Genomic DNA, 27,611 nt, shown 5'->3' on the forward strand with positions numbered 1-27,611 from the left:
TGATTTTGAATGTCCTGAGCACACGAGGCTTGAGAAAAGCACATAGCATGGATAGTGTGGCTTCCCTGAGGTGTATTCCTACAGCCCTAATTCTCTCCCCATATGCATTTTTGGGGAGTGTCCTGTTTCAGGGTATCAGGTGGGCTGTTCTTGGATTGTGTTGAAAGGTCATTTCCCTTCCTAAACTCTGTAGGATTTTTCCACACCAGCTGACCAGAGAATGATGTACTTTGCTAGGTCTGTGCTGCATGTAGTGCGGTTTGAATTTTGCTGTAGAAAACCTCAGTTCCCATTAATGCTCCTTTGTTTGAACAAGAGTTAATCATCTTTTCAGAAAAATCCTGTAGATCATGTCTGACATTCTAAGCCAAATGCTAGGAACTAAAGTATCACTTTGTGAGGAGATCATAACCAGTTTCTGAACCCCACGGGTATTGTAGAAACATAATAATGTTATTTTCAGTAAGAAATAATGGCTGCTGATTCCAGGCTCATCCAGGAACAAAAAGAAAACCATGAAGGGCTTATTCAATGCAATGTAAGTTATGCAGATGTTTCTCAATTTTCTTGCCGAACTTGTATGCAGGAGTCAGGGTTTTGTTTGATCAAACCATTTCAGCAGAAAGAATGGGTCCTCAAGTACTTCTGTCATTGCGTGTGGATGGGTTATGAAAGCAGTGTGTGCAAGGGTACTCAATCAAGGACCCTTGTCAGTCAGGCGCAGGAGCATTGCTTAATGTCCTCACTTGGGCAACACATTCAGAGCTGTGCTTGTCTTCTGTTCATTTCGGAATAAAGAAAAACAAAACGGAAGCAGAAAGCCCACCGGCTAGGCCAGGTGTGCAGGGAGCCAGCCAAGGTGGGTTTGCCACGGATGTGTTCTGAGCACACCTGCGGGATGGGCAGCACAAGCATCCTGCGGGCAGCTAAATGCACCACCCTGCTCCAAACCAGTGGGGAAAGGAGAGAGAGCACACCCCTTTGAAGCTAGGAAGTCAGCTGGGATTTTACCCAAGACAGTAAGACTGAACTTACTTTTTGGCAAAATCACTAAAAATTAGCTCAGCACTAAGTAACGGGGACTCTTGTGGGGACAGGTGAGGAGATTCCCCTCCACTGCCCAGCAAAACCTATGCTGATCACGAAGGCTCTTGCAGTTTGTTCTGCACAGAACACAAAAATGTCAGATCTTCTGTGCATACCCGTGAGCTAAATATAGCTGGATTTGCAGGGAGGAAGCAAACAGCTATTCCTGAAAGTGAATTTTCGGTCTAGCAAGGCCACTTTAATGCAAGGCAAAAAATAGGTTTCACTATATGTAAGAAATGCTTGCAAAATATTGACCTGGAGGATTTATTTGTTGTTTTAAATGGTTTAAGCAGGCATGTAATAATAATAAAAGTAGAAATTATGGTACTTGGTCAAAGCAATTGCCTTGTATTTTGTCTTTGAGGCATGAACTTAGAAGGTTAAAAAGAAACAACAAGGAGTCCTTGTAGACTAAGCAGAAATTCTGTGTCCCAAGTGTACCCCGTCAAAAGGGATTTGGAGGATGTTTATAATCCTGCATTTTCAAACAATGGCTTTTTTGTTGTTGTTGTTAATGTGTTCACATTCATCACAGACAAAGCCAGCGAGGCCCCTTCCTGCCCCACGGCTGCTGCAGGCTGGTGCTGAGCCTGGACACGGGAGCATCGGGCGCTGGAAAGGAGCAGAGCCCCGGCTTGGCAGGTAGCTTCAGGAGCCTGAAGTGCTGTTTGTAGAGAAAAAAAGTGGCTGAGAACCAGCGTCAGAGGGTCGATGCCGTATGACAAATGAAAAGCCTCTCAAAGAGAAGGAGGTTAGCCTGCGACTGCCAAAAGAGAGATGCCCGCAAGCATATACAAGAGGAGCTGCTTCTGATGCATGGGCTAGGAGACAAATTGGAAGAGAAAAGGGAACCTAGGGGAAGAGAGCTGAGAAAAAGTATTTCTGCTGTTTTTTTTCTGTGTTACAGAAGGGGTCTCGCTGGGGAAGCACCTCCCGAAGTAGGGCCGCAGTACGGAGCAGGGATGCAGCTCCCAGCGGCAGCTGGGGCACCCGGTCCTGTCCCCAGTGGGGAGCAGAAATAGGGAGCTCTCTCCCCTCTCCCCTCTGTGTGCTGGTGCTCTGACAGCGTTTCCACCTCAAACTGTCTTTGCTGCCACCGACGTGCTCATCTTTGTATCCTGCCAGCATCGATGAAGGATGATATGTGTGTTTTCCTTCCCTAACTTGAACAGAAGAGGTAGGAATGGGGCAGTAAGCATCTGGAGACGTACCCAGTGAGCGCTGCTGCTGTAAAACACTATTTTTGAGACAAGGCCTCTCTTCTGGCAGAGGTTTCCCTGACAGATCTGTGTTGATAGCATTGGCTGCAGCAGCATGGGAGACCCTTCTTGACCTCTTTAATTGTCAAGGTTTTATGAAGGATTTTTCAGTTTTAGCACTTTTCAGTTAATGATGTCAGGCACTTTACCATAAAATTATTCAGTCTGTGTTGGCGTTTGGCCTTTAAATGGCTGACGTGTCTGTGGTGGCAAAACCCAGGGTGGGGGAATAAGGTGAAACTCGTATTTACAAAGAAGATGTTACTCACTTGACCCTAACCATCCTTCTAATGCTGCTAATTGCCCATTAAATGTGATCCATTCAGACATCAGCTACGTTCTTCCGGAGTAGGAAACCCAAAGTTTCACCCTTCCAATGCCCCTGAGTCATGTAGTCCCACTGGTAAAGTAATGTCCATTTTGTGTTTATAGCAACTAAAAAATAATGTATGTGTGGTAAATTCAATATCTCAAGTGTTTGCAGGGTCTTCATTGGATTATGCTTAGAGAGAAATTTAGTTAAAAAAAAATAAAAATGTGAAGGGAATAGGAAGCCAAGAAACAAGATGAACAATATGCTATCATCTTCCTCTGATTGTCCGTGATTTATATTTTCAATATCAGAGCAACTTGTAATCTTTAATGGAGATAGTTAAATTAAATTTGAAGGCAAGATAGATTATTTCTTTTAGTAGTGGAGCAGATCCTGCTAACAAACTTAACTAGCAACAATAATTCAGCAATAAACTGAGAAGTAAAATGTGTATAATAGCTTAAAGCTAGGCTGTGTTAGGTGATGGTACCAGGAAAATCAATTAGCACAGGCAAGGTGGTCAGTGCTTAAAGCATGAGCGCAGCAGGAGAGGGGTCAGGCAGCAAGTAAGGTTTGTTCTGGTGCCTTAACTGGGGCACTAGGCAAGACCAAGTAGAAAGATCAAGTGTCTTGACTCTCCAGAGCTTCAAAATCAGTGTGGTTCCAGCTTATTTTATGAACTGCAGAATGAATTTGTCTGTGGCAGAGGTAAGGATGAAGTGAGTCCCTCCAACACCCAGTCCATCAAGGCAGTCCTGTCTCTGGGCGCTGCTGGCTGCCTCCTGCTCTCAGGTTCGGGCCCTGGCCGCATGCTGGCCGTGCAGGCAGCAGGTGGCTCTGGCGTGGAGCCGAGCAAGAGCTTGTTTGGGAAAAAATGAACACATCTTCTGGACGTGCACCCTGGCAGCGCCTGCTGAGCACGGACGCTGAGTTGCAGACCTCAGGAAGGAGAAAGGTGGAGGACAGCCTTTATTCAAGTAAACTTCCCAGTAAGAGCCGGGCCAGCCTGATTTGATTGCAATCATACACACCGAAAAATTCCTCCTTTGGAGGCTTTTTGTCCCTTGAGGCCACGGGCTTGCATCCGCTGACAGAAGGTATAGTTTGTCACAAATTCAGCCTTGTATTTACAAGCTTTCTTGTGGCTTCTCATGCAGAGATAAGGAAACTACTAGATACTCAACATTTGTTTCTTGATACGTAATAAGGGATAGCAGACAGTAAATAAATCTCAGTTAAGTATAAAGGCAGGTATGCCGTGCAGCCGTGAGTACAGCAATAAATAGATTATGTTTATCCAGTCAAAAATATATTTAATAAGTTACAGATACAGAGCAGGGTCTGTGGGTCATTAACTTTTGTCAGGCCATGGATTAGTTAAACATGGGAGCTGATTTGGTTCAAAACGCTTGTTTTTCTTACCCCTCAGTATTCTAGATTGCCTTCTGTGTAAGTACTTTGAATGAAACTGCTGATAAGGAGCTCTAAATAATTCATAGCAGTGTGTAATGTTACCTCTGAGGTATGACGCATCGGAGTTAATTTCAGAGTTAATTTGGAGCTGGTAACGAGGAGTTGTGAGCCATTGTTCAGCAATACAGGCTGCAGTATCACCTTGTTAGATAGTATTGGAAAATGGTTTGGCTGTTGCTGCAATGACAATTTACAGCATCGAATGAGACAGATCCAGCTCATTGCTATAATGATATTTTTTTAAAGAATGTAGTATTTGATAATTAAGAGAGGAAGCTCTTTCCTGATGCTCTGGATTAGAGAACACAGGCATGGATGTCTCCTAACTGTACGCCAGCGTGGAGGATTGTGGAATGACTGGAATTGAGCAGGTCCTAAAATGATTGACCTCCTGTAATGAAATCTCATATAAACGGGCACCTAGAACATCCTGTGTGCTGGAATTACCCCTTCCTGGTTTCGCATACCTGTAAATGCCCATCTGCATGTCATGGAAGCTCAGGACTGCATAAACCACAAGGCAAGCTTCCCCCAGCATCTGAGTGAGGCTGGATCTAGCAGTTGCCATGGCAGCAGTTTGTTCTAATTGTGATCCATTAGTGGCAACAAGAATTGGATGGCTCAAGTTATTTAGCTAATTGAATGCAAACTTGGACAGCTCTGAAGGAATAATAGGTAGAATTAACACCTACCAGTGCACACCTGTAAGATGTGAATAATTTGTCTCAAGAGATTACAAATCATTTCTGTTCCCTTGATGAGCATTTCCCAGCCTCATGTTTCACCCTGGGCATGCTGCATGCCCCGGGAGGTGTGCGGGTTCTGGAACAGCAGCTGGCGAGCCTTACTGTGCTACCAAAACCCATAAAACCCATGCTGGAGTGGGAGCAAAACCGTCTCAACATCCCTGTGCAATTTCTGCCAGAGTCCTGCTGGCCAGGCTTACCCGACAGGATGGGCGCTTGCATCCTTGAGAAGAGCTGCAACAGTTCTCCTTGGGGACTGGGAATGGACCACTCCAAGAAGCCCATTAGTTCCGTGCTGCCTTCTGTCTCGCCGAGAACAGCTCCTCAGCCTGCCTGCCATAGCAGCCTCACCCATGCTGTTTCTCTTTGCCTGTAGCTGCTTTTCAGCAGTAAGACTCCATCCAAGTAATGATGTGTCCTCAAGTAAGTAAGAGAAAAGGAAAATCTAAACTTTTTAAATGCAGTTATTTTTCTTTCCTTTGCCATGATTTAAATTCCTAAAGAGAGCTGGTTTGGAAGGAAGGCTTCACTGCCAGAGCTAACCCTCTCCTGACTCCAGCCATTCCTTTATGCAGCTCTAAAGCACTCTTTGCATTTACGTTTTATAAAGTAAAATAATTCTCATACTCATAAATAAATGTGAACCCAGTAAAAGTAACTGATTGGTTAGAATTACAGAATGCTTTGTTCTTGAATGCAAGCATTAGATCCCAAACCAGAGCCTGACTTCATAGTCACTTGCACTCTGTATGCAGCCCTGTGATAATGTTAATGGGACACTCCCAGCAAGAGCAAGTTTGGTCCTAAGTCCCAAACGCAATATGTAAATAACCTGCTTTAAATAATAATTACATTATAATTTAAAAGATCAGTGAAAAGCTGGCTTGCTTTGTGTATATGTACTTATCAGTGATTTTTAATAACTAGTGCTCTACTCTTTGAAGGTCTTTAAAGAAACATAAGGTGAGTAAGATTAGCCTCTATCTGCCCCAACCCTCTGCTGACACCCGTTTGCACTTTGAGTTCCCCTGAATGTCTCCAAGCAGAATTAGATCTTAATTTATATGCAATATATGGAATATATTCTCAGTATAGGCTTCAGTCAAACTTCTCTGACATTGAGAGTAAGATTCCCTCTGACTTTATTCAGCTTATGGCCACAGTGATGGAGGAAGCCCAAGATGACAATAGCTAGCATGGGGAAGGGCACTGCTGTTGGTACAGTTCAGTTCTTTGTGTTAGATGAGCAAGGTATTTATTCTGGGATTGGTTTGAGGTTTTGCCAGTTGCTCTGATGCAGAAGAATCCTTGGTGGATGAGAAATCAAATTCTCCAGAAAATGTTACAAGGCTTAATGAAGCAGTTGAGATAAATGTTCGGAGGTTAGGATGTTACTTTAATCTTAACTGCATGTAACTTCATAGTAATGTCTTGGAGAAGTCAGAGGGTATCACCATGCTGTGTGTTCAGAAATATCTAGCTGTTGCTCAAAGTTAGGACTTCCAGCTCTGGAGGAGAGTAAGCCTTGCTCTTTTGGGAGGGCCGGAGGATTTTTGTTTGAAGGGTGATGGTTTGGGTTTGTGTTTTTTTTTTTTTTGTAAGCTGGTGTGTTGGTGCATCAAGGAGGTTCAGTTGCTGAAGAGAGTGGATGCGAAGGGAATCTATTAACTGGACTGTCTCAGAAAAAGAGCAATTTTATTTCAGAGAGTGCCTTCCAACTGGGTGAAAGTGACGGGATATAAATAAAACATTCATACGGCTGGAATGGGGAAGACAAAATTGAAGGTGAAAGGACAGAAAAAAAAATGAAGCTTGCTCTGTAAAATGAATCTTCTGTGCAGAGTCCTGCTTTTCATTAGGAGCATAGCATGGACCGAAATATCTTTCTTTTTTTAACTTGTTAAAACTGAATTGACAGCTCAGGAAGACCAAGCGTCCATGGACCAGGACTAGCATGGGTGCTGTGCGTGCACATGCTCCTTTCCAGCTCCATCCAAGCCCCAGCAAACTCAGAGAAAACACTTGCACGGGGAGAGCTCCTCTGTAGTCCTGGCAGTGCTTAGCCCCTCTTGTAAAGGGGCTTGGGGGCTTGGCTTTTTTTGTTTTGCTTTGAATTTGCAATATTAGCTTACTAGGCTACTGCGTGTGATTATAAACCTATAAAAGTGCCTATATTCCTTTTGGTTTATAAATTTTATTTTGGAAGAACTGACTGAATGAAATGAGAGGGCTGTTTGCCTTCATAATGCAAGGCTGACTGATTTACCATCCAATAAAAGTAAAGAAAATTGCAAAACCCAAAATGATTAACAGTTTATAGTAGGGGGGAAAAGCCATTAGGGCATTTGCGCCTCTCTTATTTCCAAGCTATGAATAATTTTGGCAGTATTTTCCAGCACTGCCAAGGCAGAGCAGCAGTGTGCTATCAGCTGCACTCGCAGACGCTGCATTGCCATGACAACCTTGTGCAAATGCGCGAGCTGCTGCCGCTTGTCAAGCCCAGCATCACTTGTGACCTGCAGCTCGACGAAAGAGCCTACCTGCATAATACACGCCGTGGTATCGCAACTGCCCATGCAGACACAGGCATGCTAAGTGTAAAGAAACAACCTGGGAACTCTAGGGAGTTTCAGGAGCTCCCTCTGCCTCTGGACTTCCCTCCTTGTCCTCGGAGGCTGGCTCTTCGCACTGCACCGAGGCACTCTGCACCTCGTCGTTCTCCTGCCGCTTACAGCAGGCCCCTTTTATGCATTGCGTGCATAGGATGGAAGAGAAATGTTTGGTTCTTCTGGCATCTGTACCCTGATACGCTATTGCAACGAGGTCAGAGTACGTTTGCCTTGGTAGGTGTGTTCAGCCTAAACCCGTTAGCTCCATGGGACAGGGCACTGCTGTGATCTTTTGACCAGAGGACCCATGGGGAGGTCACGCTGTGTGCCCTGACATGCAGACATGGAAGACCCCATTAATCACTTTTCTGACACCGTAAATTGTGTGTTCAGTTTGGCTGAAGAGGAGGCTTGTAGACGTTTTGCTGAATTAATGCATACTTCTGTGCTGCTGGAAAGTTTGCACCTGCAAAAAGTTTGGCGTGTCCAGGTGAAAGTGCTCTTCAAAACTGCTTTATTATGCATGAATATTTATGAGGGCCATAATGTTTTGAGTTTCCTGGTCTACCTGCCCATTTCTATGTTTACACACATTAGCCTACTGTTCATGTTTATAGTCAGTACCTTTCACTGGATGTTCACTCCTCCATCTAATACAAATGGAATTGGCTTGAAATCATTTGACCTAAGTTTATTTCTATTCCAGGATATGTTAATAATTTAAGAAAAATCTGAAATAGCTTTGCATCATGTTCATTTCACAACTATTTGGTGCAGAAAAATTGTACCTGTGGTAAGGTTGTCTGGCCTCTGTCATTATGAGCAGTGTTGGTTCCCCAGGGTGTTCCTGGAAGTGCTCAGGTCTCACATGGCCATTTCTGCAGCTCTGGCTTGCTGGCATTTCTCTAATGGAGTGCGTTCTTACCTCTTCCACAAATATTCTCTTGAAAGTTGAAGATAGAAGTTGGTAATTTTGGTAATTACAGGAATTAGATTACCCGAAAAGCATCAGTTCCTGATCACACCATCTCGAATACCCAATGTTGTGGCAAGGATGTGAATTTGCCTGGCTCTGGGCAGCAGTCTGTGCTTACTCCTGCGGTGGCTCCCTTGTGCAGGTCGCACATGTGTCCTGGGATATTGGTGTAGCTGAGATGATAGCTGGAGCTGCTCACCTCAGGTGCAGAGATACCATGCTGCAGGCAGAGTATCCTCACTTCATTTTGCTCAAAATTTCAAACCGAGTATTGGATGTTCTATGGTGTGGTTTTTTTGTGTTTTTTTTTTTTTTTTTTTCCTTTTGCATTGAATTATTCAGTAGTTGAAGTGAGTAAAATTAAAGATTTCTAGACTAGTGACGTTTGGAATATAAGAAGGATAGCAAAATCTATTTCATTTGAACTCTAATCTCTGGTCATGTATAAAATGAATAAAATGCAATAAGTGTGGAGAAATATGATTTATAACAGCAGCTGAAGTCTGGCGCTGAATACCCTAAAATGCCAAGATTGTATGTCAGTCAATTTAGTAGTGTAGCAGTGAAGGTGAAGAATGAAATGAAGTCTTTCTCCGATGATGTAATCTTCTGAAAAAATGACAGATAAGAATTATTTCTGGCTCCAAAAAGCTAAGTGCTGAGCCACTGAGAGAGGGAAAAGCCATTATTTTAATAATAGAAGTCAGGGATATCTATTACTTTTGTTGCACTCTGTGTTTGTCTCTTAGTGATGTGTAACTTATTTTATAGCTATTATAACAAACACAAATGGCAAGCAAGGGATATTAGGCAGCTTTGAGGACTGATAATGGGTGTCTGAGCTATTTGCATCTGTGCTTGAAACACACCCAAACTCAGCTGTGATTGACATTTGTTATCACCTGATGGACCTTCTCTGACCCAGCGAAACGACTTGGTGGGTCCTGGGACACTCCTCTTCTGGACAGACACCCACACTGGACAATGGCACATCACAACTGAGATCATTGTAGGAAAACTTCACCCATTTTATAAATTCTTCCTTTGGCTTACGGACTTGTAATTAGCGTAGAAGAAAAATAGGCGCATTCTGGAGCTTCCATGTTCTCCATATGTGTGTTAACAGGTAGGGGACCAAGAGAGCCTGTCCTTGCAACTGGACGTGGGTCACAGCCTTGCCACCACCTCCAGCAGCCCACCCACCACCCTCGGATCTGCTGCGGGACACGGCTTTCATCATCACGCTGTACAAAACACGAGAGAAGATGAATCCAAAAGGAGACAGCTCTTCATCCTATTTCAGCGGCGAAGATGCACAGAGGACCTTGCTTCAAACAGCACTATTCTTGCAAAAAGATTGTTTGGCTGGCACATCCTTCTGTGCCAGATTACCACTTCAAAGAGACAACAAAACTCAGAATCCTCGTAAAGTCAGAGGATGCCGTCAGTTCCAGGGAGGCACAAATTCAAAACCACTTTAATCTTTTGTTGACTTAGGACAGGGCCATCACTGTTTATTTCTTGGCTGAGCAACTCCTAAACGACTCTAAGTAGTTCATGGGCATCTTTATTGTCTCAGTAACTGATACAGGAGAAAAATAGTTCTTTTTTTTTTTTCCAGCAGATGCAGAATCCCTGCAGTATATAGTCTGTATAAACTATTTGACTCGTGGGATTGTCTTTGATACTGTTTCAATTTCTGTTTTAGCCATTTGATGCCCTTTGAAAACAGCAACATGCTTTTCCATTGTTGGTCTGTCCAATTACCTGAATAATTTAATTTCTAGGAGATAAGCTCCTAGAGTTTCTCTGAAAGGCTGGAGAGACAAAATTCCTCCTCCATCTGCATCATAAGCCTCAGAGCAAGTGCCTTAATATTTAGTATTTTGTATTACCATGCAAGTTAGGGATAGTATCCAGAAATATTTCTTCTTCTGATGTATGCAAATTCCTTCTTTGCATAAGGAAGCTTCCATTCTTCTCTTATAGAGAAGAAGCTGTGTCTAGTATTTATCTCAAATAGCTAAAACATTAAAAATACGTACATTTTTTTCATCTTTATTCTGCATGTTTGCCTGTGAAATGCAAGCTGAAAAACTAAATGTATTGGGTGCTCTGATTTAGGACATGAAATTTTAAGTTGGCTTTGACAGTGTGACATCAGAAGGAGCAGTTTTATACTGCAGGCAGAGGGAATTGGAAATTAGTCCTGTTGGAGCTGTGTGCTGCTCTACTGTCTGCCTTTATATTTGGCCTCTGCAGGTGGTAATCCTTCAGAATATGACCCCAATTTTCCTTTTGTTATGCCAAGCCTCCTGCTGCTAGAAACATACTGAAGTGTAATTCATCACACCCGTTACCTGCCTAGCTCTGGCATGCAAGGAAGCCAGGAGCCTCAAATACGATGGCGTTGACAGACGTGGCTCGGGGATTATCAGTGTTATCCCTCACATCCCCCACGTGGTAGCTGTGCACCGTGTCTGCCGTGTCTTGCCAAGTCCGAAGGAGGGAAGGAGATCCCACCTGGAGCTGTGGTTTGGGGCACTTCACAGCTCCGGGCACCTTCTTCTCCCAAACCTCCGCACTTCATAATGTGGCTTGGAGCAACCCCAATCGGGTGCACCCAGGCCCTCGGATGACCTGAGGAGAAGTGGGAGACCGCCAGTGCCTGGAAGGGCAGCGGGCAGCAGGACACGGCGTGGCTGCTGGCAGGCCAGGCTCTTATATGTCTTGGGGTGTGCTTTGTTTGGTGGTGTAAATGCTGTTAACACAATTTCAACCATTTGTTGGTAGCTTGCTGGTGACAACTGGAAGAGCATCGGTGCTGGGCAGGTGCTTCAGGAAGGTTGGATGAAAGCTGCAGTGTGAGCTGAAGAAACAAGGTGCCCGTTTGTGTAGTTTCCGAGGGCTCTCCAGATGAAACAGAAAGGTCTTTGCCTCTCTGCAGGGATTGTTTGAAACTGGTGCATGTCAGAAAGAGGCCTTATCCCCAGTGAAGTAGGTTGTGCTGCACTGTTGGAGGGGATGGAGGTGTGTGTTGTACTGCTTCTATTGCTCCCGTGGCAGCAGACAAACACTGAATTTTAGTCTATCGCAGAACGAGAACGGAACTGGGTAGCGGTGAATTATTATTTCTAGTTCTCAAAGTCAACATTTACAGAAGTAATTCTTAGGCTGAGTCCCCTGTGTGTTTACTTCTCCAGGACAACTGAATATTAACATTAAATGTGGTATTTATTGTTAACAGCCAGTTCACCTTTGGTCACCTTTGGAGATACAGTTGTGGAAATGTAGCTGATGAGCTGATGTTGCATCGCATACAATGTGCAAGGCTTGGCTTGCTTCCTGAGGCAGTTAATGACATATTTTGTTTTCTGCTTCACTGGTGGTGATTCTTCAGGCTTGAATCTTTTCTCATCTCCTATCTCATTCTTGTAGTAGGAATTGTAATTGTCTCCAGTTGAGTGCATGAAAGAAACAAACCCAGGCCTGGTTTTGTGACCACGACCCATACGGCATTCTTGTGGTGAGCTATTATTTATTACTTTTATCGTTTATTTGGAACTCCAAATTTCTATTTAGTTAAGGACAAACACACAGATCATATTAAATTTAAAAAAAATAATAATAATAATAATAAAAAGACCAAGCAAAGAAAAGAGTGATACTTATTTTACTATTTTCAAATAATATTTAAAAAAATAAAACCTTCAAAGGCATGTAGACCTGTTGGAAGAAAATTGTCTTAAACGGCCCTAACAAAAACTCATTTTTCTCAGATCTTTGAGCTTTTAATGCTTCTTGGAAGAAGATAGGCAGCTGTTTCTTCTGGGCTTGCCGTGTTCCCCATGGCTCTCAGTGTAGTGAGTAGGTGTTGCAGAGCCTGGCAGTGGGTTTGGGTTTGAAGCTGTCACCACAAGATAAATATTTATTGCTGCTGTCACTGGGTTTCAGTGCTGTGCTGAGACAAGCTCTTGCTTAGTGAGGGCCAGCAGATAGCCGATGACCTCTAGAAAGAGTGAGATATGATTGGTATTAGTCTGTGTAAAAGAAATGTAATTTGGGGAGCTACTTTCCAAACTTTAATCTTCTTTACTTTCATATCTCAGAAGGGATTGTGAAGCTATTTTGTAGGTCCTTGCTTTTTCTGTGGAACTATTTTTGTTTTTCCATTACACTGAAATATACCTGCAAAGTTAACTGGCAGTTTTTTCTGATCTACCAGATATAATGTTGTGAGATGTTCCAAAGGACACTAACTTAATAGGCAGACTATTTCCACTGATGAAAGCCATCCAGCCTCAGGTCTGCTGTAACTAGCCGGTAAAATGGTTCCCGTCAGACACACAAAGCTCCTCTCCAAGCTGCAGAACAAACATGTTTTTTAGTTGAAAATCAATTTACAAAGAAAAAACATATGCTTACCTCATCACCTTTTAATTCTACTTCAGTCCGTTTATTGCCTATTGAATTGTCTTAACCGCAACTGCATTACATATTTCTGTACAGTGGCTGCAGTGGATAAATGTAGGGGAGATAGAGGTTAATATGCACAGTATGCCGTAGGCGTTAGCAGGTGAGCAGAGAGACTGCAGAAGGGCATTTCAGGTTGAATCTGTAAAATCTAAGACCTCCTCCTAACCTGAGAATTGTTCTAAATATTGCAATCTGTGAGGTCAGAAAAGGAGATGGCCTTAAGTTGGGGTCAAGATCCTACTCCGTTTCTGGGCTTCTTAAACCAAGACACTGCACAGTGCAACTTCAAGGAAATGAGGGGTCTTTATAAAACAGGCAGCACTCGCTGGAAGAGTTTCTTAAAAAGGGCTCCAAGCATGGAGCTGCTGCATGCATACCGTGCTGTGGGGCTGCACGCCTGCCCCCAGCCCCAAGGCACCCTGACAGCAGCTCAGAGCTGGGGCCGTGCTGCTGCCCCCTGCACCCTCCCCTGCCCCAGGCATGTCCCCAATGCGGCTGCTGGTGAGCTCGGCTGTGCCTTCACTGAGCTGCCCCAGTGCTGCCAGCTTGCAAAACAGCCAAGGCTTAAAGGGAAATTTTCTGAAACTAAAATCCCATCATTTCCTCCAGTGTCACCTTTCATATAATTACCAAGCGCAGAATTTTTAATTAAATGGTGTGACTGATTCTGTGACATTCCCACAGACATTTCACAAAGGCTATTTGCGTGCCTTGCTATTTTGTACAGTAATAACTGCAATCAGCATAACTACTATGATTTGTTTATCAAACGTCCCTTGGGTAGCATCCGTTGTCATCTGTAAAACTTGGTGAGCATCACAATTTACATACCATTGCCTGGCTCACGGCGCTGTTGAGTTGTGTTGCTGAAGCACCATCGATGCTCACCTCCACAGGAGAGCGCGGTTGTTCCATGTGCTGTGAGAAGTACCCACCAGTCACAGCAGCACAAAAAGCACGGCTGTTGAGTACTTTCTCCCACCCCAGCAACATCTTTCCTGCTCACATAAGTTAGTTTTTCCCCAATGGTCAAGAATGTTATATTTTTAAAGCCACACAATTCTGCAAAAATCAGGGATCAAAAGGTGCAGTTCTTAAGCAATGGAATTAACAGGTTGAAAAGCGAGGGGAAAAGAGTGTCTCAAATTATTGTCCATCTGTACGCCAGCACAGAGGGAGTCCTGAGGGCATGTGTGGCCACCCTGCTCTGAATTACAGCACTTAGTTGCTCCACCTTGCAACCTTTAGTGTCTGTAAGTACACAGCTCGCGTGTGTTGGCATGTGCAACATACCTTTTGCCACCAAGATAATCCAATGCTACAAAAGCGCGCTGACCTACTGGCACTGCGTGGATTGCAGTAATGCCATTAGGAGCAGTAGGCTACAACGGCGGCAAATGCTGTGGTCACCATCTCTCATCTGTTAAATGACCTCCTGCAACTGCAAATCTCTGTCTTCAGGATCACTTCCCAGATGTTTGCCACTGTTGTATAAAAAGTGATCTTCCTGATAACTAGCAGGGGGGATGCTGGAGCTTGGTGTCCACAGGGTGTATTTTTTTGTTGGTGGTGGTATTTTGTTTTGTTCTGTTTTCCCAAAATAATGTTGAAAGAAAGAGAAACCACTTTCCCTAAACACCGTTAAAACCTTCTAATCTAGGAAAAGAGATTTCGTTTTGTTTTGTTTTCAAGACTGCTCTATTCTCTAAAGGGCACTGCTAAATGACAACTTTAGCAGATTATGATGCTTAAAAGGATGGGGATGGAGGCAGGGGTCCTGGAAGTCGTCAGCAGATAAGCTTCAGGGCGGTGTGGTATTATTTGCACTTGAGCTGGTACCATCCAAGTGAAGAAAGCAAGTGTATGTCTGTATCTGCAGGAGCCAGCGGCAGGAACCCGAAATGCATGCGTGTGCTGTTGGAAAGCCTCAGTGGGGCATGAAAAGAGGATTACTGAGCCAGGTCGGTAAAGAGAGCTGACAGGATTGCTTCACACGAAATATTTTATATTTCTCAGACAACAGAAGTGCACATTCCTTGTGGAAAGTCATGGTTGCCTGGGTAAAGTCGCAGTTGCCTGAGACATCCATAAATCAAGCTGTCTGGGGACATGGGGAAGGCACGAGCTGTGCCAGCTGGGCGCCTTTCTCCACTCGGGGCACGGCGCTGCCCTCCCCACTGTTTTCCCTGCTTGGCACAGCCTTGAGGGCCTGGAGAGGATGCAGGAGGCTGCCTGCTGCCTGCCCCTGAATTAGGGTGTTTTCAGGGGTGCTTTGTGACTGGAGAGCTTTATGCAGTCATACCTGCCCTGGGTCCTTGCCACAGTACAACAGCCTGTGTGGCCCCGTGAGAAACACAACGTGCCCCCTTGTAATGGCTTGGGTGGGTGACAAATGGCCAGCACCTTGTCTGGAGACAGAAAGCATTGGTTCTTTCTAGGCAAAACTGATCTGCAGTTTTAAAGGTACAAGCAAAGCCTCCACTGGAGAAAAAAATAATAGATACTTTCAGCATTTTTTCATTTGCCTTTAAAGTGCTGTGGTAGCTCTGGTGGCTAAGGGGGGAGTATTAGGCACTAAAGTGTCTGAGAACAAATTTATATTAAAGTCTCTTTGCTTTCCATATATTTGCAAAAACATAATGCAGTGGGAGCTAATTTTAGTTTTTATTAAAAATGTTTCTCATCCTTATGTTTGCATAACATAATGTAGGGGATGAGATGAATCTGCAGATGACCTGCAAGAGTCTTCTGGGAGATTTATAAACTGTCTATTTCATCTATAAGAACATTTGTTTTAATTCCCATATAAAAGTGAGATAAATTGGTTTGTGATAACACAAGTCCAAAAATATCTGAAATTACCCATTTATTTCCATATTACAAAATAACACAATCCACTGCCTAATTAGAAAGCTGAATTAGATGAAAGGAGCAGTTGCTCCTGATTAGACTATGAATGCAAAAATTAGCCTACAAAAAGTACTGCTAACTAGAAAGACTTCTCTAAGAAATGCTGCTATAAGTTCAGTTATTATGGGCCAGCAGTTGGAAATCTATCCACTGCATTAGTGAAGACTGATAGGTCTGATCCTGCGGTGCTTTGCTTCTGAAAGCAATCCTAACTCATGCAAAATTGTCCATTGATGTAGTTGGTGCTATAAAAATTGCTGGTTCTTAGATGTGTGTATTCAGGACCAGTCTAATTTTCTCTCAAGGTTTTTAAGGTAATTTTCATCACTTGCCTGAATAAAGCAAGAATCTGGAAAACATGGAAATCTAAAATTCAAATGGAAATCCTTTATGTAAAATAAATGATAAAATCTAGGTGTCTTTGCATATGAATGATATCCTTAGGGTTTAGTTTCTCCAGTGTACTGCTTCAAAGTCTGAGGCATTTGTAACGGCAGCCTGTTACGTTTAACATTAAGTTAAAATTTGTTAGAATTTAGTGCCTGATTGAGAGAGAAGGGGAGAGACAGACATGAAAGTAACCCTCTGGAGTGAGTTTCCCTGGGTGGTGCAGCACACGTGCCTGCAAACCTCCGCAGAAGTGGGCTTGCAGACCAAAGTGGCATTGCTTTTAGGAAGTTTTGGTTTCCACCAGAAATACTTAGTTCAGTTCCAGTTCCCATTCAAGTCAAGGTGGCGCCTCTCACACTGAATCTGAATCTTAATTTCTTAATTTTATCTCACGTTTGGAAACTAGCAGGTTTCACCAACCATCTATAAAAGGCATACAGGACTTGCATTGTCAGTTAAATCTTACCCTTTGTATTTTAAATCACCAATTTCCATTCATTTAAAATGCTTTCAGAGAGTTTATCAGAAGAAGTGAAATAAGAAATGAAATAGTTTCATGTAAACTGCATTTTTATGTTTGACTGGTAAAACCACAAAGCAGAGATAAAATACATAAAACTAAGGTTCTGCATAATAAGCATATCTATTAGTTTCCCTTATCTGTATAAAGCTCCCATTTGTCATGAGAAGCATTATGTGTCACTCATCTTGCCTTGTTCTACAAAAGCTCTCTTCTCGCTCTCCTTTTATCTCCCATCAGCGTTTTCAAGGTAGCATCACGCTGCAAGACCCCACTGATTAAATAATAGTTTAACCCTCACCCCTGTAATAGAATGAGGAAATCAGGATTAATGCGTGCGTGCACCTAGATAAAAATGTTTTGTGGTGCTCTGGAGGTTGCAGCATTTGGGATGGCAGCAGTGTTTGGAATGGAAGGATTTGGGATGGTGGGAGCATTTGGGGTGGCTGTAGTGCTGCCTTCAGGGGAAGTCACCCCAGGCTTGGCCAGGTACCTGTTACAGCCCATGGAGAAGCCCCGGGGGAGGCCACAGGTGTCTCCACAATGCTTTTTGAAGTAGCTCCTACTCAAAATGCATCTTTCCTCCTGCGTTTTTGAGACCCTCTGTTGCTGCCACACACGGCGTGCTGGTGGCAGCCAGCTGCTGCTCCTCGTGCTGTGGTGATACAAAGTCGGACTGCTTAACTGGCAAGTTCGTCAAAACTCCTATGGGGAGCTGCTGGGTTTGTTGCTGAAGAAGAAATAGGATTTGAGTGGAGAAAATCTGCAATCAAACATAGATGTGCTGTTTCTGTCTGTGGGACATAAACAGCTAATTGTGTGTTAGGCTGGCAGTGCTGTGCCAGTATGCCAGTAGCTTTTTTTTTTTTCCTGTCTTTCCTTTTCCCCCCTCCTCCTGTGGTCCAAATTCCTGCTTTCTCTGTAAAGGTTTTTACGTTCTCTAAGAAAGTCAAAAATTAGCTGCAAGATATTACCGTGCATTTTTCACCATATGGCTTCCTGAACAGGCGTGCTGCGGGTTGAAGTCATTTGAGAATAGCGCTGAACACACCACCCCTTAGCGGTACCCATGTGTGTTCTGTACTGGTGGCAGAGCCCCTCGCTAGCACAGACCTTCTCTAACCTCGTAGAAATGCAGGTCTCATACTACTTAATATATATTCACTGCCTGTCAGGTTTAGTTATGTACCTTGTATATAGAAGCACGTTATTCAATGTGTTACAGAGCCATGTCCTTCTCAGACTAAACCAGAAGGACTGCAGATGTTGCGTTAGCTGGCTTTCTTCCGAATTATTGACAGAGAGGTATGTGGTCTGAATGCTGAGCTGAGTCCGACAGTCCCTAGGTGTAATGTAATTTGTCATGTATGCAGCCCACAGCTTCCCCGGCTTCAGAGGCGCTGTGTGCCTGCGGCTCCCAACAACTGCAGGAGCTCTTTATGAGCTAGAGATGGTAATTACCTTACTTAGCAAGGATGAAAGCTGGTAGAAGTTGCAAACATTTTGAGGATAAAGAGGGCATCTTCCTGCCTATCCTTCGGTCCTTAAATTTCCAATTTTCAAAAAGCTATTAATTTAATAAATATTTAAATCAGTGTTATTTACACCAGTGCAGTGCACTCAACCCCGACTGAGTTACGGGTTATTTGCTTGGATGTAACCAAAAGGAGGATTAGCTCCAAGGAAACTAATGCACAGCAAACTGCCTTCTGTTTCAAATGTCCTTATAAGATGAATATGCGCTGTGCTTATATATATAGAAATCAAGAAATGGAATATGCATACGTAGTGCAACAACATTCAAAGGCAAGGTATAGGTGAGGAATGACTAGATGTGCAGTAACCCTGCAGAGAAGAGCAGCAGGCAGCAGTACTGCCCAGCTGCACAAAAATAAAACAGGGCTTTGGACTGGGTGACCCCTCATGCTGCCTTCCAGCCTCAAATTGTGTAGCTTGGCTCAGCATTTCCTCACAAAATGTGAAGGGTTATTTCCTAATGGCCTGGCTTTGGCAAAATTCTGATAACATCAGTGTCATTTCCTTCTGATAATGAGTAAATAGGAACTGAGAAGGCACTTTAGTTTTTGCCTGTGTGCATCAGTATAGAGAGATGTCTGTGCACAGCATGTTTTTTATATTTTCCATAATGCATTTTATTGCTTCCAGTGGTCATCTTAATCAGTATGATAGCAACAATTATGTAGCTATAACTAGCAAGTCTGGAGACAATCATATTTTTCCAGATACGACAATTTGGAAATATCTGGGTAGGGTCAGCATTTTACAGTGCCATTATATTTATTTATGGAGCTTTTCCATCAGAAGTTCAAACTGATTAGCACTGAACAGAAGGAGAAGAGAAAATAGTGTTTTGAAGGAATATCCACAATGTATAATAATTTTTGCATGTGTATAGATTTGCCACATATTTAATTTTTGAACAGGATCTGTAGGAAGCTTGCTCCTTTTTCAGCTCCCTCACACCTGCATTGTGCTGTCTGTGCCTTTTAACTCAGGAAAATCCTTTCAAGTTACAAGAATTGTTCTAGTCCCTCTATCAAGTGTGTCTTCTAAAAAGATAATTTAAAAAAAAAAAAAAAAAAAAGAAAAGAAAAGAGGCTTTTCTAACCCTATGGGTTTGCAGAATATGCTTTAAAATACTTGTGGTTTCTCTGAATGCTGATCTCATGGGAGTAGCTGTTCTCTGACTTGCATATATACAATTTTTTCATACTAAGCATAGCTAAATGACAGGAGCACACAAATTGTTATGTATTTTCTGCAGTTATTTTAATGAATTGTACAGAATTGAAGTATAGTAAAAACAAGAAAAAAAGTCATTTTTTAAAAAAAGGTAAGTTTTTTTTTTTTTAATTAACCTATATTATAGTTTTAGTGTTCTTTATAACGTACAGTAGAGCTAAGTTTAAATTTATACCAGCACTATCGAAATCCACATCTGTTCTTCACTCCTGAAATAAAAAGGACCTATGCTGTAAGCATACCAGAGAACTTGTCTTGTTAAAAGGCACCGAATGTTTCTATTGCTGATCCTCCGAAGGGGCTGCTGATCCGCTGCTAGCTGGTGCGTGTTGGACCTCACGGCATTTTGCAGTGTCGAAGTTTTGCCCCTTTGGTAAAAAACTCATTAAAAAAAAAATAAATGAAAAAAAATAAAAAGTTTTTAAAAGGTTAACAAGTTCAGCACACAGTGTCACAGCCACTGGTCAAAGCACCAGCACGAATACTGAGAACTGGGTCAGACAGCCCCACCTGCCCGCAGTGGTGTCACTGGTGCACCTCCTGGAGGCCCTAGGAGAGCCTGGGCTGCATGGGCTTGCCTTGACCACTGATTCCCGTCTGCTCACCTTTCTGCTGCTCCTTGCAATGTGCAGTGCTCTGCTGCCCTGTGTTTAGCCCACCGCAGTTACTTTGATCGTATTTAATGCTCTCTGAGTACTGCAGCCTGCTTCCCAGTCATCTTATTTGTAATAGTGCCTCATGTGTTCTGTCTCCTAGCTCTACATACAAACTACCACACTTACAATATCCATGAACTTAAGTGCTTCAGTGGCCTTGGGGATGCTTTACATGCCGAAAGTGTACATCATCATCTTCCACCCCGAGCTGAACGTCCAGAAGCGGAAGCGCAGCTTCAAGGCTGTGGTGACGGCAGCGACGATGTCGTCCCGGCTCTCGCACAAGCCCAGCGACAGGCCCAACGGCGAGGCGAAGACGGAGCTCTGTGAGAACGTGGACCCCAACAGTGAGTACCCGCCTCTCCCTGGGGTTGTGTGTGTGTGCTGGAGACCTTGGCCAATGCCCGAGTGCTTAGTATCGTTTGGCCTTTGCAATTAAAGATTTTTGATGACTTGATTTTATTAAATTCTCTCTTTCCTCCTCATTTTTTTTCGAGTTGTGCCAGTTGGCAGCAACTCCTTGCACAGGGTGTGGTAGCTGTGAGGGACTCCTCCTCCTTCCCCTCCTTGTGAGTGGCAGAGCAGCAGCATCCTCGAGCACCTGCAGTATCCTTCAGCCTGGGGCACAGTCAGCCCCGGCTGGTGCAGTTTCCAGGATGGAGGGACAGGTGCCAAGCTCACCCATAGCCCTGCTAACCTGAGCTACCATTACGTTTTCTGCAAAGTTTCTTTGCAAAAAATCTCACCATCCCAGAAGTTCCTATTTAGGGATTTTATCCGGTCCCGTAAAAGTGAATGCAGATCTTGTCATTGATTTAAGAGGATAATAGATCGAAAAGATGCTTCCAATTTCCTTAATGCACATAGCATGGTATATTGTAGCACAAAATTACATACTGAGGCCATCAAATTTGATTTGCATTTGAATCTGGAGGGAGCTGAGGAAGGAGACAGCTGCACAACTTTGCAGCATATTGGAAAGGTTTAGGCATGTCTGCAGTTTTTATGAAAAACAGATCTGAATGTAGAGAAATGCCCTCTCCTTGCCCATGATCCGTTCATCCATTTGCTGCTGAAATCCCTGCCACTTCTTGTCTATTAAACTGCTGTCTGAATATCTGCCTCAAAGCAGAAACTCTGCTGTCAAAGCAAAGTGGGAACAGCTAGCAAATTATTGACACAGCACTTTTCCTCCCTTTATTCACCCCTAGAGTGTGTTTCTGTGATGTCTTATCATACAGGTATACAAAGCATATTCTAACTGGAAAAACAGAATTTGTCTTCACAAACTGTGAACTGTCTTATGGGGCTGGCAGAAGCAGGAGACAGCGAGGAAATGTTTCTAACAAATTAAGGGCCGTCCCATGCCTCCTCTGAACAGAGCCTTCACCGCATGAGGAAAGAGATTTATTTCCTGCCGTAGGGTATTAGCCAGCAGGAGAGCTGCAGTCCTCTGCTACGTCAAATGTCTGCTAGGCAGCACGAAACCCTTCCACTCTCTGTCCTTGGTTCTTCTCCACACCGTGGTGCTGGGGCTGAGCCCTCCCGTGTGCAACCAGGGCAGCTCCTCGTGGTGCTCGGGGAGGCGCGCGGCCCCTTGGGCCAGGCTTCAGCACGAGGAGGAGCGAGGAGGAGGAGGAGAGGTGAGGAGGGAAGGGGGTCCCAAAGCCAGCTAGCAAATACTGAACTGTATTTCAGTAATTCCTGGTCTGGTCAAATGAAGTGGAGTGAGCCTCTCCTTCAGAAAAATTAACATAAAATAAAAATTTTCATTTAAGGACATAAACCAGAAGAGGAGGAAAAAAAGTTCTGATCGTGAAACATTTGATGTAGAAATAGAGGTGTTGCCCTGTGGGAACTGGTTTTTGGTAGTTTCATATTCTTGGTTTTCCCTTCTGATTTTTTTTTCCTGTTCTGCATCTTATTTGCAGTTTCCAGACTTCTGAGAATACTTTCCTCCCCTCCTCCCAAAGCAGTCAGATTTTTCCCTGGGAAGGAGATGTTTTTATTAAAAAGAAATAGTGCTCAGTTAAAACCCCATATTTATTACAAAACAACGTTTTCTCGCCCAGGGACTATATGCCAGAATGCTCTTTTAAGAGGCAGTAAAAGCAGTAAGGGGCAGATTCCCCCGCTTGCCGTGGTGTGCAAGCTTCTGCCTTAAGGATCCAGCCTTCAGCCCTGGTTTTGTTAGCACTGATGTAAAGCTGGTGTAAAGTCCACTGGGAGGGAAGCCGTCACAGCTTCAAAATTGATGTACGTGACTGGAAAGTGATTTCTGTGAGCTCTTTGGCTTACATGGAAGACTCTAAAGTCCCATTTGTTAAACTTAGCCAGTCAGGAAACATGCAACCGTATTAATTTAAATGTCTTTCTCCAAATACTGAGCTTTTTAATATTTAAGGTTGCAAAGCAAACAAACAAAAACATGTATTTTTGGCATCTTTTTGAAATTGGTATTAACCTCCTTGCCAATAAGAGGAGGCGGGGAGCTGGCCATGGCCTGCACGGGGCTGGGCACACTCTGGCTGCCAGCTCTGCAACAGGCTCCTTGGAAATCTCTTAGGCTGAAAGTTAATTAATTGAGGGCAGTTAAGCAATGAGTCTGAGGCTCGCCAGCACAGTGGAAACAAACCTAGCTGCAGATCTGGCTTAGCTACCACGTGTTTCCTTGGAAGCATAAAAGTGCAGTTGGGTTTTTGTTTGATTTTCTGTTGAATTTCCTGGTGATGCTGCTGTTCGTGGCTTACTCAGGTACTGGAGACTGGAGTTGCCATTTCTATTGAAAATACACAAATATTTCATATCTTCTAACAGATTAACAATGAGCTATCAGCATGGGATTCATGTACCTCCAAACATTGGGGAATTTGGTGACTAAGCCCAAATTTCTAGCCTGTCCCACTTATATGGCCTATAAACAGAATAAAAAAAGCAAAATGTGGATGGTTCTACAGAAAAACAGCTTTGTACAAAACCTATTTTTTTTTTAGTATTAGCTTGAAAAGCCCTCCTAATGAATGGAAGATCTGCACGTAAAATTGGATGGCCTGTCAATTACCTGAGGCATCAGGAGCTGGTGAGCCCCAGCAGCAGGGCTGAGCTCGGGGTAGAAGCAGGGCACGCGAGCCTCAGCTGGTGGGCAGGGGTCCGAGCTGGGAGAAAAGGTGCTGAGCACTTAAGAAAGGTGTGGGCTCAAGCACTGAGGTTGCAGAATAAGTATAAAAGAAACTGTACTAATGTGGGAGGAAACCCATTTGAAATGCATTGACCTTACATCCTGCCCACCAGGAGCAGGGACTCATGGGGTTGCAGCTTTTGCTTTAGAATGCCTTAAAGTGAGAAATTTCACAAGCTGAGCTCCCCGGCCCTGACCTGGGAGGGCTTCCATGCTGAATCGGATATATTAAGGCCAAGCTTCTCAATCTATAGCTGTGCTCCTTGTGACAACTCTCTTAATCATTCCAGCTTGCCATCTGGCATGTGCATGCTTTTACTCATTCAACATCTTTTTTCTGCTAATACATGTCTGCATCTGAAATGTTTTGCAGCAGATTAAGACGAACAGAATTTGGTGCACAGCAGCTTCTGCCCGTGTAACAAGTTCATTCTGCTCATGTGTGCCTTGCTTAAATTTCTCAGTGTTTGGGAAGATGCTTCTCATCAAGCCTGAAGCTGAACCGAAAGCAACTGCTGGGCTCTGTGTTTGTTTCTGCTGCAAGAATAGGGTCAGAGCCCAAGAAAACATTTGAAACTCCAACCCATATTTAACTTACATTGAGATTTACATGTAATTACTCCTTCTCCTTAGCCACTTGCTTTAATTCACGGCTTTCCCAAACACAGCAACAGGGAGAACAGCATCGCTGTTGTTTGGTAATGAGGTGGTTGCACTTCTTGTGGGCTGGACCAGCAGACCTTCCTGGGCAGGCATTTGTTTTATGGGCATTTCCCTCTTTAAGCATCGGTGAGAAGGGAACAGCAGTGCCCAGAGCTGCCCAGCTACTGGACATGCAAGGGGCTCTTCTGGGCAGATGCTTGCCTGCAGGAATTGGGGTGGGCTTGGCAGTGTGGGGAGGGTTGTCTCCCACCATCCCCGTTATCAGTCTCACCACCTGTGAGAGTGGCTGTAGACAAGTTCACCTGCATATTTTGCTCTTTTTGGAGCTGATAAAGCTCTGAGATCAAGGCAAGTGTTGCAGCAATGCCCATTAGTATATGGTAGTGAAGAGGAGGCATGCGGCATCTCTGGCCAAGACTGAGGGCATCAAAGTGACAAACAGCTGGAAAGGAAGGGCACCTTGAGGGGGGACATTCAGGGGGTTTAGCTGAGATCTGTTGAGAAGTGGCAAAGGATTGGTGACCCTGTGTACTTGCCAGGAAATTTAGGGTCTGAATAGCTGTAAGGGTCTGATTTTCAGTAGCATTATAAGTCCGTGGGCTTTTAAGTTAGCAGGTGCTTTGAGGGCTCAATACCTATGCAGGCATCTTCAAGATGATTTTTTTTTCTCCTTTCCTTAGCATTACATAGAAATTACTTGGCAGATGATTCTATTTTCAGGAGTGGAGTGCATTGCCTGCCCATTTTCCTAAACAGAACAGGAATCATTTGCAAGTTTCCATTTTAAAACCATGCTTTCCTGAGTGCTGCAAGCTTCTCTCTCTCTGACCAGCATGACAACAAGTACAGTGCATGTCAGTTCTCATTTTTCCCCGTGTGTTGGGAATGGACACTGACTTCATCATCAGTAAGCTGTGAATAGTGTATGTGGGCTGCAGACACCTCTGCAGATGTATGGGCACTGCTTTGCAAATAGTCCCGTGCTGTGCTTGTGTATTTGTTTGTGCTGATCCTCAACACCACTGACATGGCATTGCCTGTTCCATCGTTCCAAGAGACAAAACTGAAATGGTTGTCAGTGATGCTGAGGAACCCAAGAGTGAGTGCATGGACAAGGAGGGACTGGGGAGTGTTAAATTGAAACCAAAATGCTCCAGAGTTTGTTAAAGGGAGAAGAAAAAAAAATCAACCAGACCTGCCCTTTTGTGGGCAGCTGCTCCCATGTTCAGAGGTACCTGAACTTCTGTGACCTGGTTCATTGATTTCCAGCCCAGAGCTAATTTTGTGTATTGGCGTCTCTCAGCTTTCCACTATCGCTGCTCTAATCCGATCTCTTCAGTCAGATTAATATCATGGCCTCAGAGACAGGGCAAAATTTGAAGAGTTTGTTGTGAACAGACGCATTATACATACCAATGTATTTACTTTTCCTGTAGACTGCATACCACCAGTAAGAAAGAGTGTTCAAAAGTCTGTTACTTGGTACACTCTTCCACCTACTGTATAGCTTTTGCCTGCTTTCCAAAAAGGTAAGGAAAAAATCTAGCTTCTTTTCGTTTTATTCTCAAATAACTATTATCATTATAATATACATGAATAAATGAGGAATGTGCATTAGTGCAGCTGTGTCAAAACAAGGATCTGTCTTAAAAATTGTTCACATCCATTATCCAAAGCTCCCATATGAAGGGCCTGCTTTGGAAAGTGAAAGCCCAGGACTTGGGTGATTTTAACCCCTGTGCTGCAGGGAAATGAGCCTGGCCATCCTCTGCATCCCCTCCGTGGAGGTGGATCCCAGTGAAGCCTTTGAAGATGTAGGTATTTGATAACAATTTAAAAAGGAACAAACAAATCATCAAAATTTAATTATGGCAATCAGATCTAACAGCTAACAAAATGCTTTCTGAGTCACTTCTAGCTGCCTTACCAGCAGGGTTGCCTGGCAGCGTAAAAATAACATATGCAAATGTGTGAGCAGTCTTCTTTACTCTAAAATTATAAATTGCTCAAAAAAAAGTTTGCAAACTATTTTTCCTTTTTTTTTATTTTATTTATTTTTTTCCCTGTGGCTGATCCCAGTGACCACTTCTGAATAACCACAAGTGAACAATTTTTGAGTGCTGGCTTTTTCTAAGTGTTGTGACTGCCTACGTGGTGATTGTGTGAGCTGATTTTGTATTTGTGACTTCATCAGCCAAGAGTTAGTGTTTTTCTAGTGAAATTAGGGGAATGACAAAACGTTGGATATTGGAGATAAATAACCAACAGCCATTAACAAGTTCTCATATCTGCAATTGTGTCTGCTCATCCAGCTTTGCTACTGCTTTGAGGTTTTGGCCAGGTATAAAAGGCACTGGCCTGGATACCATGGTACTGTGCACTTGGGGATGGAGGAAATTGCTGTGTACAGCCTTCCAAACCTTGTTTAGCTGATCCCTAATAGGTGGGAACTTGTATCGGCAAAGGTAGGAATGTAGCTGGAATTGAGTCTCTGAGTCGCAGGGAAAAAAAATCCCAAGCACTAATATCTTTAGCTGGTGTAATTTGCCACAGCTCCAGTTTCAATTCAGCTCGAGTTCTTGTGAAGTGTTCAAATTGCTTTTTATTGTATTTGAATCATGCCTGTTATTCTAACTTGCACAGCTCAGGCAGAAAGCCTTATTTAAGGTGTGAAGCTCTTTATGAGCATCAGAATGACCTGACTTACCCAGGGGCTGAAGTCAGAAAGGTTGACAGAGACTGGTGTTGAGGGAAGTATAACAAAGTAGTTGGAGAGGAGAAGGGGCCACTCAAAGTATTATTGCAAATGTAATGTGAAAGAGTAAAGAGCAACTACATGAAGATGAAATTGCTAAAGGAAGGAGATCAGTAGAATAAGTGGGCTATATAAGAGACTGCACATCTTGGGAGAAATCACTTTTTTTTTTATAAAACTAAAAAAATGTTTAAAATATAAAGCACTAGGAGCTAACATGTTTCTGAAAATAAATATAACATTGCTGTATAACATACAGAACTGGTATCTGCAAAGGCACACAGATAATTTTATTATCCTTGTCCTATATAAAGCAATTGGCTATTCAGATTCTTTGCCCAAATTTTAAAATCTTCCTGATGCAGAACTATGAAAAATGCTACAGTGGAGGATGACTTGGGCTTGTGATGGTTTTGCCCACTCTGGAGCTCTTCTGCATCAGGTGTAGTTCTCCATTCCTCACCCGTGAGCACCTCTTTTCCACTGGGATGATTTCTGTGGCACTGCTTGCTATGTTCTGTTTCGTTCTTCCAGGAATGTAAAATATGAAAACAGCAAGAAACTACACACTGTATTAAAAACAAAGCAATGATATCAGGAAAATATCAACTTAGTTGTAAATTGACATTTGTTTTGCTAGTACCATATTTGCATGCAGGTATGAGCACAGTGCTTAAATAGCTGCTGCTTGACTATATCAATTTCTGCTATGTGATGCATGGACATGTGTACTTATAATGCCTTTAAACTGTTTCCTGTGAGTGACAAATAGGGATTCTTTACTGTTGAGGCTGATGAAAATACAAGGCTTGAAAAACTCTACATAGTATCTGGG

At 43.3% G+C, this 27,611-nt stretch overlaps 1 protein-coding gene across 1 annotated transcript in view; it reads left to right on the forward strand.

Moving 5' to 3' along the window:
• GRM7 (glutamate metabotropic receptor 7) overlaps positions 1-25,528 on the forward strand; it is a gene marked incomplete at both ends in the record, with an annotated part of 239,493 nt that extends 213,965 nt beyond the window's left edge. Inside the window, 2 exons of the mRNA XM_084292935.1 lie at positions 20,281-20,527; positions 25,458-25,528. Coding sequence (XP_084149061.1) covers positions 20,281-20,527; positions 25,458-25,528 — 318 coding nt within the window. The remainder of the gene's footprint in view (positions 1-20,280; positions 20,528-25,457) is intronic.
• Between the last annotated feature and the right edge of the window lie 2,083 nt (positions 25,529-27,611).

Source organism: Netta rufina, assembly GCF_964035555.1.
Source record: "Netta rufina genome assembly, chromosome: 10".
Lineage (NCBI taxonomy): Eukaryota > Metazoa > Chordata > Aves > Anseriformes > Anatidae > Netta > Netta rufina.